The 16,087-nt window shown below is 48.9% G+C and overlaps 1 protein-coding gene across 7 annotated transcripts in view; it reads right to left on the bottom strand.

Moving 5' to 3' along the window:
- Mtus2 (microtubule associated scaffold protein 2) overlaps nucleotides 1–16,087 on the bottom strand; it is a 370,144-nt gene that overhangs the window by 5,493 nt on the left and 348,564 nt on the right. For all 7 annotated transcript variants that reach the window (XM_052754545.1, XM_052754543.1, XM_052754544.1 and 4 more), the window contains 5 exons: nucleotides 15,089–15,303; nucleotides 10,683–10,788; nucleotides 6,523–6,596; nucleotides 4,112–4,210; nucleotides 2,383–2,502 (listed from right to left, as the gene is read on the bottom strand). In XM_052754545.1, coding sequence (XP_052610505.1) covers nucleotides 2,383–2,502; nucleotides 4,112–4,210; nucleotides 6,523–6,596; nucleotides 10,683–10,788; nucleotides 15,089–15,303 — 614 coding nt within the window. The remainder of the gene's footprint in view (nucleotides 1–2,382; nucleotides 2,503–4,111; nucleotides 4,211–6,522; nucleotides 6,597–10,682; nucleotides 10,789–15,088; nucleotides 15,304–16,087) is intronic.

The raw sequence follows: 16,087 nt of genomic DNA, 5'->3' as shown, positions 1-16,087 counted from the left end.
GCTGGGAAAGCGGATAATGGCTGCTGTTTCCCGGTTTATGCCATCTGTCACTGTGGGATCTCGCTGATGTGTGCTTTCACTCAAGTTTAGGTTTTCTTTTTAAGTAGGATTCACTCTGTAGCCCACGTTGGCCGGAACTTGCCATGCGACTCAGGCTGCCCTGGAACACATGGCAACCTTCCTGCTGTGGCCTCCCAGCTGCTGCAATGACTGGGGTGAGCCACTAGGCTTGGATGAAAGAGGGAAGGACACTGATTGTTCACATAGCTAATCTTGAAGGAAAACTGCCACTTGCCCATGGGGACTTAGGGATCCTTGCCAAGGACTGGGGCCAGGCACCCTATCTGGCCTTCATCTTTATTGCCAGGAAGCAGGAAATAACAGATTCCCAGGATCGTGGCCTGATCAGCCCAGGGCCTTGTGGGTAGCCCTATGCAGACAGTCCGGTCACTAAGAGGAAGGTAGACGGCTGCTTTGAGGGTCACCCTAGCCAGGATACATGGCAAGATGAGGCCAGTGCATCCCCTGTGGTCCGTGGTAGGCGCTGGGCTGTTTGAACAAGCCACGTGACCTCCATTGCCCAGGACCCTGGTAGCAGACACAGCTCTCTTGCCACTGCCTAGCATGCGCCCATGGAACAAGAGATGCCTGCAGACAGAGAGCAACACGTGGACCAAACGCAGCAGCTGCTGCCGGGGCGGATCCTGGTTCTGGTAAACCAGTCACAAAGAATGTTCCAGAGAAAAATGGGGATGAGATGTCCAGTAACTAACTCTTATCTGAAGGTGTGACACACACTTGTCATCTCAACACTCTGGTGGCGGTGGCAGAAGGATCCCAAGTCTCAGGCCAGCGTAGACTATACAGCAAGACCCTAGCTGGACAAAACAAAACAAAACAAACAAACAAAAAATTTGAAAACCTGTTCATTGGAAGTGGGCTACAAAACATTGTACAAGACAAAATGTGTGTGTGTGTGTGTGTGTGTGTGTGTGTGTGTGTGTGTGTGTGTGTGTGCGCATGTGTGTATCAAGACACACCTCTGAGACGTGTTAATAGGAGAAGGAACATGGTTTTTTTTGAGGGGGAGGGGTTTGGTTTTTCAAGATAGGATCTCTCTGTGTAGCCCTGGCTGTCCTGGATCTCGCTCTGTAGACCAGGCTGGCCTTGAACTCACAGAGATCCACCTGCCTCTGCCTCCAGAGTGCTGAGATTAAAGGTGAGTGCCACCACTCACCTTTAATCTTAGCTGGAATATCTTTTAATTTTTTTTGTTTTTGTTTATCTTATTTTGTAATTTCCTACAACGTACACATCCTTTCTTCCTCTTTTATAGTAGCAAATAATTATTTTAAAATAATAAACAAAGGGGGCTGTAGAGACAGCTCAAGCCATCAGAAACATGTGTGGTTCTTGTGGACCTGAATTTGGTTCCCAGCACACATGTCAAGCAGCTTATAACCACCTGTAACTCCAGCTCTAGGGGGAATCTGATGCCCTCTTCTGGCCTCAGTAGGCACTGCACTCACATGCACATACCCACACACAGTCAGGCACATAGATATGTAATTTTTAAACAAATTTTAAAAATAATGATAAAGAAAAAGTAAACTATTTATTTAGGGCTTTGGGCCAATTTCCTATTGAAGACTGACTCTTGCAGAGGTCGGTATCTCTACACTGTCAATTTCTTTCAGGAACACTAGCCCTGGGCCTCTAGGAAGTGGGGGAAACACGGCTGTGTTTCCTTAGGGGTTTCCCTGGGCTAGTTTCTAAGGAACTCAGCTGAGGACTGAGGCACAAAGTCTCTGCTATAAACTGGATGCTCCTGATCCTCCTCAGCAGCTACGCTGAAGCCCACTCCCTGCGGTGACAGTCCCAGGATGTGGGGGGTCTTTGGAGGTGATTGGCTCACGAAGGTGGACCCCATGACTGAGTTCTCTGCTCCTTCTGCCATGGGAGGATTTGGGGACATTCCACCAGGACGGCCACATAGGCTCAGCCACCCCCAGGCTGGGTACAACAGTCCCCTCCCGAGGCTTCTCTTTCGTACTCATGGCAGTACCTCCTGCCCAGGTGAGCTGTTGGGAAGGAAGGACAGAGCTTTGCCCAGGCCCGGTGCGCAGCAGTGATGGGCAGTCCCTGCTGTCGCCTCAGTGGCGGAAGGACATGGCAAGGACTGTCGAAGTAACCGAAGGAGGCCACTGGGACTCCTGTCAGAAGTCCTGGCTGTGTGAGGGGGGCTTCCAGGCTCAGCTGTGAGCTTCCTGTTCACCTGTGAGCAGCAGGCGGGGGCGGGGGCGGGGGCGGGGGATGCCTCACTGAGCACTGTCATCAGGGAGGACACCAGAGTCAGTCTCGGGAGCAAGCAGACCAACTCACCAGCTTTTCCAGCTCTACGATCTTCTTCTCCTGCAGGTGGATTTGCTGGTTCTTCATCTCCAACACCTGCTTCAGGCTCTGCATATCTTCTTCCAGGTGCTGATATGGAGCCAATGCAATCTACAAGGGCAGAGAAGGTGGGCATGATGCCCGCTTCCTGGCACAGCCTGTTGTGACCCAAGGTTATGAATTGGCTCAGTGTGGTGTTGCCATGATCCCCCAGTGTGTGGCCTCAGCATCTGTGAGGGAGCAGGTGCCAGTGCCTCTGATGGGGAATTCCTGGGGTAACACAGGCTCTGAACATCCTTCCAGAGGATTCACAGGGTGCTGGGACCTCACATGTCCCACCTGAGCCCGTGAGTAGTCCCCATAAGCTCATGCATAGAAAACAAGCCAAGTGGTTTAAAAAGCAACATGAACGGGGGCGATCTCACAAGGCCCCATCCCTAGATGAAGAGCTGTGGAGAATCAATGGCTACCGAGAGAGGAAGAATCAGTCTTCTCCAGGGACGAGTCCCTGATGGGTTATCCAGTCCCAAGTGATCAGCCCTAAACACATGTACATATGAGGCACACTAGATGGGCTTAGCAGGTTCTGTCTGTGTGTCTGTCTGTCTGTCTGTATGTATGTCACAATAATAATCAAAGAAGAGGTCATGAAGTTGAGTTGGGACATTGGAGGAACTGGAGGGGGAAGAGTGTGGAGTGGAATTGACGTTAATACAGTACTCAGGTATGAAATTCTAACATGTTCCTTGTATTAAAGATACTGTTCTCTATTTTTTAAAAAAAAGCCACTTATGATAATGACATGTTAGGGTTGGTGGATGCAAGCAGTAAAAAGGCGGGACATCAGTTGGAACTGGAATTTCAGACAGACAACACTGAAAAAATTCAAGCTAGCTGTGGCGGTTTAGGGTTATAATTTTAGCCACTCAAAGAAGCAGAGGCAGAGGGGTGGAAAGTTCAAAACCAGCCTAGGCATTTCCATGAGACTCTGTCTCAAAATGAGAAGGAGGAGGAGGGACTAGAGATTTGGCTCAGTGGTAGAGCACTTGCCTAGCATGTATGAAGCCCTGGGTTCAATCCACAACACCACAGGGTAAACACAGTATAGTATTTCTTTTTTTTTTAAAGATTTATATTTTTATTATGTATACAGTGTTCTGTGTTTTCCTGCAGGCCAGAAGAGGGCACCAGATCTCATTACAGATGGTTGTGAACCACCATGTGGGTGCTGGGAATTGAACTCAGGACCCCTGGAAGAGCAGCCAGTGCTCTTAACCGCTGAGCCATCTCTCCAACCCCACAGGATAATATTTCAATAGAAGAAGCTCATTCTCAACTTCCACGTCTCTCCAGCACTGCATTAGATGGTGGGAGGTTTCCCAGCTATTCTTGAAAAAAAAAATTGCCTTCAACCTTATAATTCTTATCTTAGCTGGCCCTGTCCTATGCCAGCCTAAAGCACAGTTGGAGAAGCAGGGTGTGGGCTGTTTCCAGGCAGAGACATCACAGGCACCCAGGGACCCTGCCTGAGGAGTGCTGTGGGATTTGGCAGAAATGGCAGGTTGCTAGAGAGACCCATGGTTGTGGTCCGTCTTGGGGAGAGGTGCTGTGTACACATCCCAGTGATGTTGGGACCAGCAGTCTTCAATGTGGAGGCCTCGTCCTCAGGCAGGACTGCAGGGGAACCCACCCCCTGAGTGGCCCAGGCAGCTGTGACTACCTCCAGCTGCTCCTCCGTGGTTTTCCTCAGAGCTTCCTCAAAGCGCTGGGCTCTGTCCCTCAGAGACTGGCTCTGAAAAGTCAGCGTGTCCACCTGGTCCTGCAAGGGACAAGAAGAGAAGTTCCCCCAGGGGCCACATGGATGGACACCGTGGGCTGGGCAGCTGGGGATGTGGTGGTTAGTTTTCATCAACCCCACACAAGCTTGGAAGAGAGAATTTCAATATGAATTGCCTCCGTCAGATTTTCTCTATTCATGATTAACGTGGGCAGGCCCAGCCCACTGTGGGCGGAGCCATCCCTAGGCAGATGGCCCTGGGCTATACAAGAAAGGTAGGTGAGCAAGTCAGTAAGCAGCGTTCCTCAGTGGTCTCTGAATCAGCTCCTACCTTCAGGTTTCTGCCTTGAGTTCCCGTCTTCGCTTCCCTCACTGACAGACTGTGACCTGTCCACCAAATAAACCCTTTCCTCCCCAAGTTGCTTTGGGTCAGTGTTTCATGACAGCAACAGAAAAGCTAACTGGAATATGGGAAAGAGAACCAGCTGCCCTTCACCGGGAGCCTCTCATTCCAGGTTCATTGCTGACCCCCAGCTGCTCTCTCTGACCTCAGGGCTGGGCTGCTCTATGAAGGGAGCCATCCATTCTCATCCGGTTTAATTCTCCCCCACTACCCCAGCGGCCCCGTGGCCGACTGTGTGCTGAAGGGAGGAAGGCACGCCTGTGGTACATTCGGCTCCTGTTCAACCTCAGAGGAAATGTGGCTAAGGAGACCTTCTAACCCAACCTGAGCCACGGTGACGGCCATGTCACCAGAGCACAAGAAGGGCGCTGGACAGTGGCTCTGGGCTCTTTGTGACTAAAGAGCCCCTCTTCCCCTGCAGATCGCTCACCGAGGAGCCCACAAGTCCCCCGTTTCTGCTGGATTAAAACACAGGGGCCAGGGGCTTTCATGAACTCTTCTGGCAAGAGACACGGCCTCAGGCCGTGATTGGAAGCTGGGGCGTGCAAACAAGGTGATTCTGCACAACAGCCCCACGCGTGTGCCAGCCCACGGGGCTGCTTTCTTAGTTCACCATGGCGGAGCCTCCGTTTCACACTCTCCTGGGCACGTTTCCTCTCTTCTCTTTCTTCCAGTTACTTGCCCTTCATTTTTAAGAAACGAAAGTCCCCATATTGCCATTAAATGCACACGGGGACAATACAGCTGTCGTTGGGAGTGTGTGCTCACATGAGCTAAGCAGTCGAAATGTCGGGTTTGAAGAAGCTCCTCTGGGTCAGCACTGGGTTACGCCGCCATTGTCTGCACCTTCCAGACTGGCCTATAAAATGTCTGGTGTTATCCGACTCCCACACCATACTTCTCAGGAGTTACCTAAGGAAGTCACTCTCTCTCTCTCTCTCTCTCTCTCTCTCTCTCTCTCTCTCTCTCTCTCTCTCTCTCTCTCTGGTTTTTGTTCTGGAACCCACTTTGTATACCAGGCTGTCCTTGAACTCACAGAGCTCCACCTGCCTCTGCCTATCTAGTGCTGGGATTAAAGGCATGTACCACCACCGCCCAGCAGGAAGTATCCCTTGTGAGCCTCTTTCTCACCATTAAGAACCCAAACAACATAAACGTCTAAACCATCACTACCCAGGAAGGATCTGAACCATCTGAGCGACATCTTTCTGCCTTGTTCACTGTTCTAAACAGACCCGCAGGGATAGAAGGACTCTGCAGCCATCAAGACAGGATGGAATGACTTTTGACCCTTGTAGGCTACTTTCTATCACTGGTCAGCCATGTGACCCAGCACGGGCCTCTCAGAAGCGAACAAATGGCGTGCTAATAATAAATGTGGCGCTGCTGGAGCTCCTCATAGCAGCTGGTTTTCCTTCTTGGCTCTCACTATGAACCAGTCCAGCATTGTTCAGCCTCACACCTTGCTTTCCTTCATCTGCTCATGTCTTGAGAAAGCTACTGTTATCCCCATTTCACAGGTCAATAACTGAGGTTGGCAGAGGGTGCATCATTATCCCAGATCTAGAGCTAGTAAGAAGTGACAGGGTGGAGATTCGAATCTCTAACTGTCCAAACGAGCAGTTTAGTGGCACTAGGAAGTTGGCTTCAGTGGCTCTATCCTCCTACACCAATATCCAGCTCAGAGAGTTTCTGCTGGGTGGAGAGTTACAGAATTGTCCGGCCGTCGGGTGCTGGAGCAGAAAGCACTCGGCGACATGCTGGCCAACCACTCTGCTATCGAGTTACACCCCAATCTCTAGGTTGTCTGTAGTGTTTTCTCTATGACCCTGGAATCTCTCCTTGTGGGAAGGGCTCATTGTGACAGAGATGTCACTGAAGAAACAGGTGTTAGGTCAATGTTTGCAAGCAAGCATGCATGCCGCTGTGGCTGTTCACTAGCAGCACTAACCTGTAAGGACAGCCGCAGCTTTTCAAAGTTTTCTTCCAATTCCTTCTTCTCAAATTCATGGGTAGACATCAGTTCTGAAAAGAAGAAATCAAATTGCTAAGTGAGCCTTTCTTTTGAAAAGCATAAATCAAGGCTGTTGCGGCAGATGAGGACACATGACAAAAGATGGCGGGCCAGAGTGGATTCAAGGTTTCCTCTGCTCATTCGAAGTTGACTGTGGTGATCAGAATGTGATTTATGAGAGAAGGAGAGATGTGAGCAGGAGAAAGAGACGAGGGAGGAAAGAGAGAAAGTACACGCACGTGCGTGCGCGCACACACACACACACACACACACACACATATACACACGTCTTCTGTATGCTGCACAATCTTGGCCATGTGAGAACCTTTGTCAACAGCGCCAGCTGAAAGTCCCACCTTTCCTCTAGTGACGAAACAGTTGATTTCTTCCCTTCCTGGGATTTACCCTCCCAACTTCAAAGCTTCCTTGTCGGACTGAGGAAGGAGCTTTTCAAGCAGGGTGCCACTGGAGGAGACATCTTGCCAACCATGCTTGATGCTGAGTTCATGGTGTGGTTGAGGGATCAGTGCTGTGTCAACAAGGACATCTTGGTGGCCTCTGGGCCACACTCCATGGACTAGAGAGTGCAAGGATTTGCTTGAACAAAGACTAGTTATAAGACACTTGGCCTGAAGGAAAGGTTGGCTGCTCTGTCTCAGGGGGTTGGGATAACTGCTCTGTATAAAGCCACATCCAGGTAAATAACTTATAGGTTATGCAGGTGAAGGTGATGCAGGTGATGCAGGTGATGTAGGTGTTAAGCAAATGCATTCTGTTCCTTCCAGATGGGAAGACCAGCAATTTGTTTTTGTGGTATGACTAGAAGGGTGATGATCTCCTTGATCAGCCTAAATCCTGTTCTTGGAACGAGAAGAGTCCTGGATACTAACAATTGCCATTTGGGCCACCAAGAGCTGTAATCAGGAAAATCCAAGTGATTTCCATCAGCTCAGATCTTTAACTATGGTGATGAGGGCTGTTAAGAATCTAGTTTTCATTCACAGCCAAAGTTTACATCTCTGGAAAAGTAAAGTTTGAGTTGATTTCATTGACTTTTTATATTTATGGTATTTTGTGTAGGAGTGTTTGATCACATGTATGTATGTGTACCATGTGTGTGACTGGTGCCCAGGGAGGTCAAAAGAACGAGAGTTACAGATAGTTATGAAGGATCATGTGTGTGCTGGGAACTGAACCCTGGTCCTCTGCAAAAACAACAAATGCTCTTACCCACTGAACCATCGTTTCAGCCCCTGCTTTCATTGACTTTATATGAACTGGCCTTCTGGTCTACCTGCTTCTGTGTATGATTAGTTTTAATGGTCACTGAGACCATTACCCTACTTATCACAATGAATTTTAAGCTCCTATTATATAGATCCATACTATCTCAACATCATATATAACAATTCAAAGGCCTTGGATGTGGTATCTAAAGGAAGACTTCATTTGTCAGAAAAAAAAAAAAAACACTACCAGGCTTATTTGTGTGGAAATCTAGGGGGAAATAGGAGGAAGGTATACCATAATCTATGGAATCCATACATTCAAAGTCCTTTCCCTAGGGCACTTTGTCTGTAGCTTGGGAATGGGCACTGTCAGAGGTTCTCACACCCCAAGGAAACGGGAGAGCGAATACCATTGTTTACTATATAATATTGGCTTCCCACAATGCATTTCTTTATTTCAAAGTCATAAAACTCTGTCCTATCTGCTCTCTAAAGTGATTCTTCTCATTTCCTGCTGCATATTGGAGTGTTGGAAAGCCTGGCATTTTGAAGGTAGGATCTACATGTCAGTTGTCTTTTAAGGTCTCTAGGTCATTTCAGTGCGTAGCTGAGGGTTTGGATGCATAATCCAAGACACCAGTTCTCGGGGCACTTTTCTCTCTTGTCTCCAGTTCGGGCATTTGGGAAAGGGGCTTGAGGGAGGAGACAGTGTGAGCATCAGATACTGCACAGTCAGTTTGTTGCTAGAAAGACTATTTTTAAAACAATTTTAAAAATTCTGATGTAAATTCTTATATTAAAAATAGATCGATTCATTGTTAAATTGTATTACTTTTAATAGATACTTGGACAACCAACTGACTGGGAAAAATAAGTAAAGGGAGGAAAAATTTAAAAACAAAATTCACGCTGGGTGGTGGTGGTGCGTGCCTTCAATCCCAGCACTTGGGAGACAGAGGCAGGTGGATTTCTGAGTTGGAGGCCAGCCTGATCTATAGAATGAGTTCCAGGACAGCCAGGGCAACTCAGAGAAACCCTGTCTCAATAAAAGAAAAGGAAAGAAAAGGAAAGAAGGGAAGAGAAAAGAAAATCAAACAAACAAAATTCACACCTGGGGGGATGCTTAAGGAAGTTAAGGTGCTCCCTGCTCTTATAGAAGACCCGAGTTCAATTCCCAGCATCTACATCAGAGGCCTATAACGGCCTGTAACTCCAGGATAGCTGATGCCCTCTTCTGGCCTCTGTGGGCACTGCAATGACGTGCACATAATCCCCATGCAGATATAATATGCACATACACATAAATAAAAACTAAACTATTAAAAAATAACAATAACAAAAACCAAAACAAACTCACACATTGGTATAAATTATGTGAAAGTATAAATAAAGCTCTTCTGGCCTGGAGAGATGGCGCTATGGCTAAGAGCACTGGCTGCTTTTGCAGTCCCTGTGCGTTCCCAGCACCCACATCGGAGGGCTAGCAACTGCGTTTAACTCCAGCTCCAGGATATCTGACGCCATCTCCTGGCCTCCATGCACACCTGCACGCGCGCACGCACGCACAAAAACAAACTTATTTTTTTTAAAAAAAAAAAAACCTCTTTTTCCACAAAGGGACATCTTAGTTAGACTCAGTAGCATTGTTAGAATGTGCACAAAACCCTCACATTGGTCTGTTTTGTTACTGTAACAATATAGCTCATGAGACAGCCTAACTTTATAAAGAGAAAGGGTTGTTTGGGTTCATAGTTTTAGGGGTTCAAAGGTAGGGTTCAGTGTCCACTCTGCTGGAGTGAAGTTCTTGGGTGCTACAGTTGGATTTTGAGAGTCCCTCCAAGGTCCACCTGTGAAAGGGCCCATGGCGGTGGAACCATTGAGAAGTGGCTTCTCATGGGGGGAGGTCTGCCCACTCTGCCTCCCTCCTTGTTCTCTTTTGCCTGTTAAGTGGCTCCGCTCCAGGACCTGTTCTTCCTCTGATGTACTGTCTCCCCGTGACCCACAGCAACAGAGCCGACCAACCACAGCTCAGAAGGTCAGCAACAGTTTACAGATGATTTCAAGTATATATTCTTACAGTAAAGCAAGGTTGGCCAGCACAGAGTAGCTGAGAGAGAGCAGTCACTTCACATGCAGGAAGTCAGAGAGACTGGTGTCCCCGTCCCTTTTGAGGGCACATCCCTAATGACCTAAGGATTTCTCTCAAAGGCTCCATCGATTCTCACTTGTCACAGTTGGAACAAGCCTCCAACATACAAGCCCATTGGGGGTCACAAGCCACAATGAAACCACTGTGCGAAGATAATTCAGTTCCCAAATGGGAACAGTAAGAATCTGGAGACTTAAATTTGCTCCATGCTGAGTGGACAAGGAGTAAGAACTCCAGAGATGCCGCCATGGTCTAAGAGCATCACAAGGGCACTTAGTCCAATCAGGCTACATGCAGGACCTGGCCCCAGTTGTCCGTGCCTACTAGGAGGACGGCCCCTGATGCTGACTCCACCTTGAGTTACCCAAGGAGATGTAAAAAAATCTCATGTCCTCACTGCACGTGGAATTCAGGCTGGTAAGACTCTCAGGCGGATTTTAACATTCCTTCAAGGTTTACCTAACTCCTTTGGAGGACAGAAATAGCTGCCTGGATTGTAATGTTGCAGACATGGGCCTGGGGATAGAACCCAGGGCCTACTGCATGCTAGCCAAGCTTCCCCAGCCCTGCCTGAAGCCTTGCTTTCTAGTTCTTCTTCTCACAGGAATGACCACAAAGGCTGCGGTAGAAAGGAAAAAAGGACAGAGAAGGAGGGAAGGAGGGATCCTCTGTGCTGTCACAGAGACACTTGGGCCTGCTGCACACAGCCTGGTAGATACCTTGAACTTTGTGGTCATGGTCATCCTGCAGGATTGTGATGGCAACTGTGTGGTTATTTTCCATCTCCAGCAGAGCAGCCTCGTGGCTGGCAGTGATGTCTTCCACCTGAAGGAAAGGCAGGGTTACTGGTTATCCATAGAGCTCGGGTGGGAATATCTTTGCTGCTTAGAAAACATAGGTGCAACTCAATAAGAAGAAAAAGTCAGTGATCCTGCCAAAGACAAGCTACTCTGCCGGGATGATTGACACTCCCAATCTAGTACCAAAGTGAAGTCAGGATTTGTAGGTAAGGTGACATTTTCTGGAGTCACTGCCACAACCTGGCTCATTGCAGAAAGATACAAGTTCAATGCAGCCAGGTAGTGGCAGTGCACACCTTTAATCCCAGCACTCAGGAGGCAGAGGCAGAACTACAGAGCTAGTTCCAGGACAGCCAGGGCTAAATAAAGAAAGCCTGTCTCAAAAAACAAAACAAAATAAAGCAAAAAAAGCTCTACCAGGAAGGACTGTCTCAGCCACCTCTGTAGAGTCCTGGACCACCCCATCACATGCTTTTCCTTCACCCTGCAAGGAAGTGATGGGGCAGGAAAAACAGTCCCCCATGCCTCTTCTCAAGGTTTCCCAGTGTCAGGTAAGCAGGAACTACTCTTTCCAAAGCTCTCAGTTAGAGCCTAGCCTACTCTACCCTCATGAAGTAGGCGTGTCTATGCCCATTTTGCAGATGAGGAAATCAGGGCTTAGGTTTAACATGTTTCACCCAAGAGCTAGTAAGTGGCAGGGATAAGCAGGGTCCCCCAGTCTGACCCAAGTGGAGCTGTTCTCTCAAACACACCCAGTGACAGCCTCCTCTCCAGGTACCACCAGCAAGTGACAAGTTAGGACTCTCTCCCTAGTTCCTAGGTGAGGCCAGGAGGCTCACACATGTCCCCTTCACCAAGGTCCCAAGCATAAGCTTGCCTTCCAGATTGCCACCTGCTGGGCCTCTCTGCTGACCAGGCCACTCGGGGCTGCTCCTGTGAAGGGTTTACAATCTCTGCTTGAAGGTCTATTTCCAGGTGTTCAATCACAAGTGTGCAGCCCACCCTGGATGTTTTTGTTTTCACTTTCATTTTTCAGTGCTGGTGACTGAACCCAGGGCCTTGCACATACATGCTAAGCCACCACTCTGTCAATGAGCAACACACCCTGCCTCATTTTCATACTTTCTGATTCCTCTACCCAATGACTGTACTGCCTACAGTGTTTTCTTTTTTGTTTGTTTATTTGGTTTGGTTTTCACATTTTTATTGGGTGGGGGGCAACAAATTCCACCAGTGGGGATATTCACAGGTTCTTCAGCCATTCCAGCCCTGGGCCCTAAGAGTCCTGGGGGTGGCTGGGCACATGCAGCATGTTCCCATTATCCTGCAGAGGCCCTGGGCAGTTGTAGGGTGTGACCTGGTTGATCATGGTGGCATACTTGGTGTAGGGACTAAGTTGAAGCATAATTATAGCTTATCTTGGATTAGAAAGCACCAAGCTATATTGATCCTGATGATGTCTGAACAGTGAGAATCTCCAGAAGTGAGATTTGTTATTTGTTATTTATAATAACAAAATAAAATGTTCTTCTTGTATCATTGTGATCACACACCCCAACGTAGACCAAATGCAGACCAAGCAGAGCTTCTGCCTGACTTTCGACCACGCTTGCAAATGGCTCCTCTTGGTCCCTCGTTACCCTCAATCTGCTTACTGTTTTATTTTGGTCATGGTTTTACCTTCAAGTGTGTGCCCTGCTGGAGAAACTGTTCAGGATACCCTCTCCCCGGGATAGCAAGCCTCTCCTAGACATAATACACGTGCAGTGTTTATCCAAACTCTTGGTCAATAATCTCTTATACTTCCACCACACACTGTAACAGTATATGTGCATGTATGGGTACATACACATACCCCTTCACATCCAAAACCAGTTCAACAACAACAACAACAACAGAACCCAAAAGCCAGCAAACCAAACAAAAACTTGAAGAAACCTGGAACAAAAATCTCTTTTTGTTCCACATTGTCTTACAAATAAAATTCAGTAATTCAGTTTATTTCATGACCTATAGTTGTGTCAAAAACTGACATTTTAAAACCACAAATCTAGATAAATGTGTCTAGGTCCTCAAGTTCTTTGGTGGCCCTGTCATCGATGTGATCCTACACCTGACAGAAACGACCCAGAGGAAGATTTAGTTCACAATGTTAGTGGGTCCAGTCCACAAGTACGTGGCCCATGTGCTTGCACAGAATACCATGGCAGCAGGGGCTTGTGGGGAAGGAAGTTCCTCACCTCACAGTGGACAGGAAGCAGAGAGAAAGGGAGAGGCCTTCAAAAACGTGCATTGTTGCCTAATTCCTCTAGCCAGGCCCCACCCACTAAAGTTCCTACCACTGCTCTTTCTTATTTATTTATTTATTTATTTATTTATTTATTTATTTATTTATTTATTTGTATTATGTATATGGGTGTTTGCCTGCATGTATGGCTGTGTACCATGTGCATGCAGTGCCTAAGGAGTCCAGAAGAGGGCGTCAGATACCCTGGAACTAGAATTACAGACTGCAGAGAGCCACCATGTGGGTGCTGGGAACTGAACCCAAGTTCTCTCACATACGTGAATGTTTAGTCCTGGGTTTGAGGTAGTGTTTGGGGAGGTTCAGGCGGTGGAGCCTTGCTGGAGGAAGTTTGTCACTGGGGGTGGGTTTTGCAGTTTACAGCTTTGCATCATTTCCTGGTCGCCCTCTGTTTTCTGTTTACAGTTGAGGAGGCAAGCTCTCAGCTCCCTCCTCCTCCTGCTATCTTGCCTGCTGATTGCTGCCTGGCCTTCCCAGGCCCACTGGAACCGTAAGCCAAAATAAGCTCTGTCTTCCACAAGCTGGCTTTTTGTCATGGCATTTCATCAGAGCAACAGGAAAATCAGTAATGTGGGAAGCTTCTGCTGCCTGAAGAGCTTTCTTATCTGGCTGGAACCTTGGATAGAGTCCCCTTAGACCACTGCTGTCTGTCTTCGGCCGCCATCCACAGAGATGGGATGCTGGGCTCTTCCACGGAGGAGGCTGCCAGTGTGCCTACCAAACGGCCCTAGTTGTTTGGAGAAGCAGTTATTCCCTGTAACAGGACTCTGCTCTGAAGCCAGCCTGCTACCCAGCAGGGCTGAGTGCAGACGCAATAAGGGAGAAAAGCGATCGCCTCATACGAGCAAGGATGGAGCTGTGGGCTTTACATTCAGCCGCATGCCAGAGGCAATTAACTGGGGCTTTGGCAATTCACTTAGAGAAGATGTATTTTGAATGGAGCGTCACGTGCTCTCATTTCCTCATTAAACTCAAACCAGATTAAACTCCCATTTGCCCCCATCCCAGACGCGCATCCTCATTAGAGGATCCAGAGGGAGCCAGCCTGTGTTTACTCACTCCAACACCCTCCTGTGAGTTTCCTTCTCCAACAACCAGGAGCCCAGCCCCGCACTGCACTCTGCCAGTCTCCTAGACACCAGCCCCGAGCAGGTGGCAGGCTGTGCCAGAGGTCCCAGGCTGACTCCATCTGGTTCCCAATGTGCCCCCCCCTCTTCAGCCTGAAGGGCGGGTGTCCACGAGAGCCACGTGTCCACGAGAGCCACGTGTCCCCAGCACCACCTCTTCTCAGCACAAGGTCTCCTGTGCCAGACAGTGAGGTCCTGGGGCCTTATTCTCTTTGTGTGGTGTCTCCAGCAGGGCAGATGGAGCTGGCTGGGTGGGCGGGTGAAGGAGACATAACACAAGGTGATAGGCTGAGTGGTCTCCGCCCGCTGAAACTCCTTATAGGTTGCTGTTCCTGCCACTCACCTGCCACCCACAGGATGAGTATTTAAAGAAAACGGAGCAGGGGTTTGGTGAGGTGAGCTGATGAGCACTGAAGAGCAATGCACCCGTCAAAGAAGACGAGCGACTTCTGCTCACACTTCACGCAACAGAGTTCTGGTGGCTTACTTTTAACCCTGGGACTCTGTCTTCTTACCTGTAAAATGGGGGTAGGAATGGCTACCTGGTAGGGTGATGGAGTCAGTGTCCGTCAAATTGGAAACAGTGGCTGGTGCAGAACCAGGTCTACGTACATGTTCGCTTAGCACCTCTACCCACAAAGAATACGCGAAGAGCAGATCACCAATAAGGGACAAGTGTAAAACTGCAATCTTAGGGAAGTTCTCACCGAGAAGCTAACCTTAGACCTAGAAGGAGGACAGGGTGCCATAGTGGCTGCAGGGACAACATTCTAGGCACAGGGCGCAGAGAAAGCCAGAATGAGGCTGGAGAGTGAACTGGACCCCAAGTCCGTTTCCTCTCCAACCCTGGGCTCTTTTCCCATTTCTGGCGCTGAGCTGCCCGGCCAACTCACCTGCTCCTGGTGCTGGCAGCGCATGCGCAGCAGCTGGTCCTGGTGCTCCGCCTGCAGGTGCGCGCTCTCGGCCTCGAACTGCTGTTGCAGCCGCTCCTGCAGCTCCTGCACCTCGGCCTGCTGCTGCCAGCCCAGCCTCCTCAGCTCCTCCTCGAACCGCCTCTCCAGCGCCTCCTTCTCCTTCTGCAGCTTCTCACACTTGGCGGTGTTGAAGGCTGCAGGGAGCACGGAGCTCTTTAGCACAGTGGGGAGCAGACGCTGCAATGACCCACCCTTAGCCCACCTGAGGCTTTCAACAACAAAACTGAAACAGGAACCACTGGGCCAGGAGCGCGACCCAGCAGTGCTCGGCTTGGCATGCACGAGGCCTGAGTTCCACTCCCAGCACCAGAAACTGATAAAAGAATTAAACAAATAAAAAATATGCCATAGCCGGGTGGTGGTGGTGGCGGCACATCCCTTTAATCCTAGCACCCTGGAGGCAGAGGCAGGGGATCTCTGAGAGTCTGAGGTCAGCCTGGTCTACATAGCAAGCTCCAGGTCGTCCAGGGCTACACAGTGAGGCTCTGTCTCAAAAATAAGTAAATAGAGAAATAAATAAACCACGAACACCTCAAAACCTAGTTTAGCACAATATATTACCACAAAAGACTCTCTTCCCTTGAACCATTTGAGAATAAGATGCTGATTCGCTGTCCTGCTATGCCCCAATTCCCTAGTGTGTGCACCCTACTTACCCACAAGGCCAGCGCACTCGGGAGATCCGTGACACAATGGTGCCACCCAGTGCTCAGAACTGTTGAAAGGTACCCAGTCCAAGCCCAACGTTTTCCTACTGATACAGCTTGCGCCCCCTTATTGTTAGACATTGGTCTCCAAGACTTGCTGGTACAGATAATATTACAGATAATATAACAAACATGTTCACCCATGTGCCAGGTCACTTTTCATTAGGATGCGCTCTTGGGAGTGGAAGTGACAAGGCTTTAAAGACTATGG

The sequence above is a fragment of the Peromyscus californicus genome, unplaced genomic scaffold (genome assembly GCF_007827085.1).
Source record: "Peromyscus californicus insignis strain IS unplaced genomic scaffold, ASM782708v3 Scaffold_2__1_contigs__length_46816999, whole genome shotgun sequence".
Lineage (NCBI taxonomy): Eukaryota > Metazoa > Chordata > Mammalia > Rodentia > Cricetidae > Peromyscus > Peromyscus californicus.
This window is presented reverse-complemented; position numbering and strand designations above follow the sequence as displayed.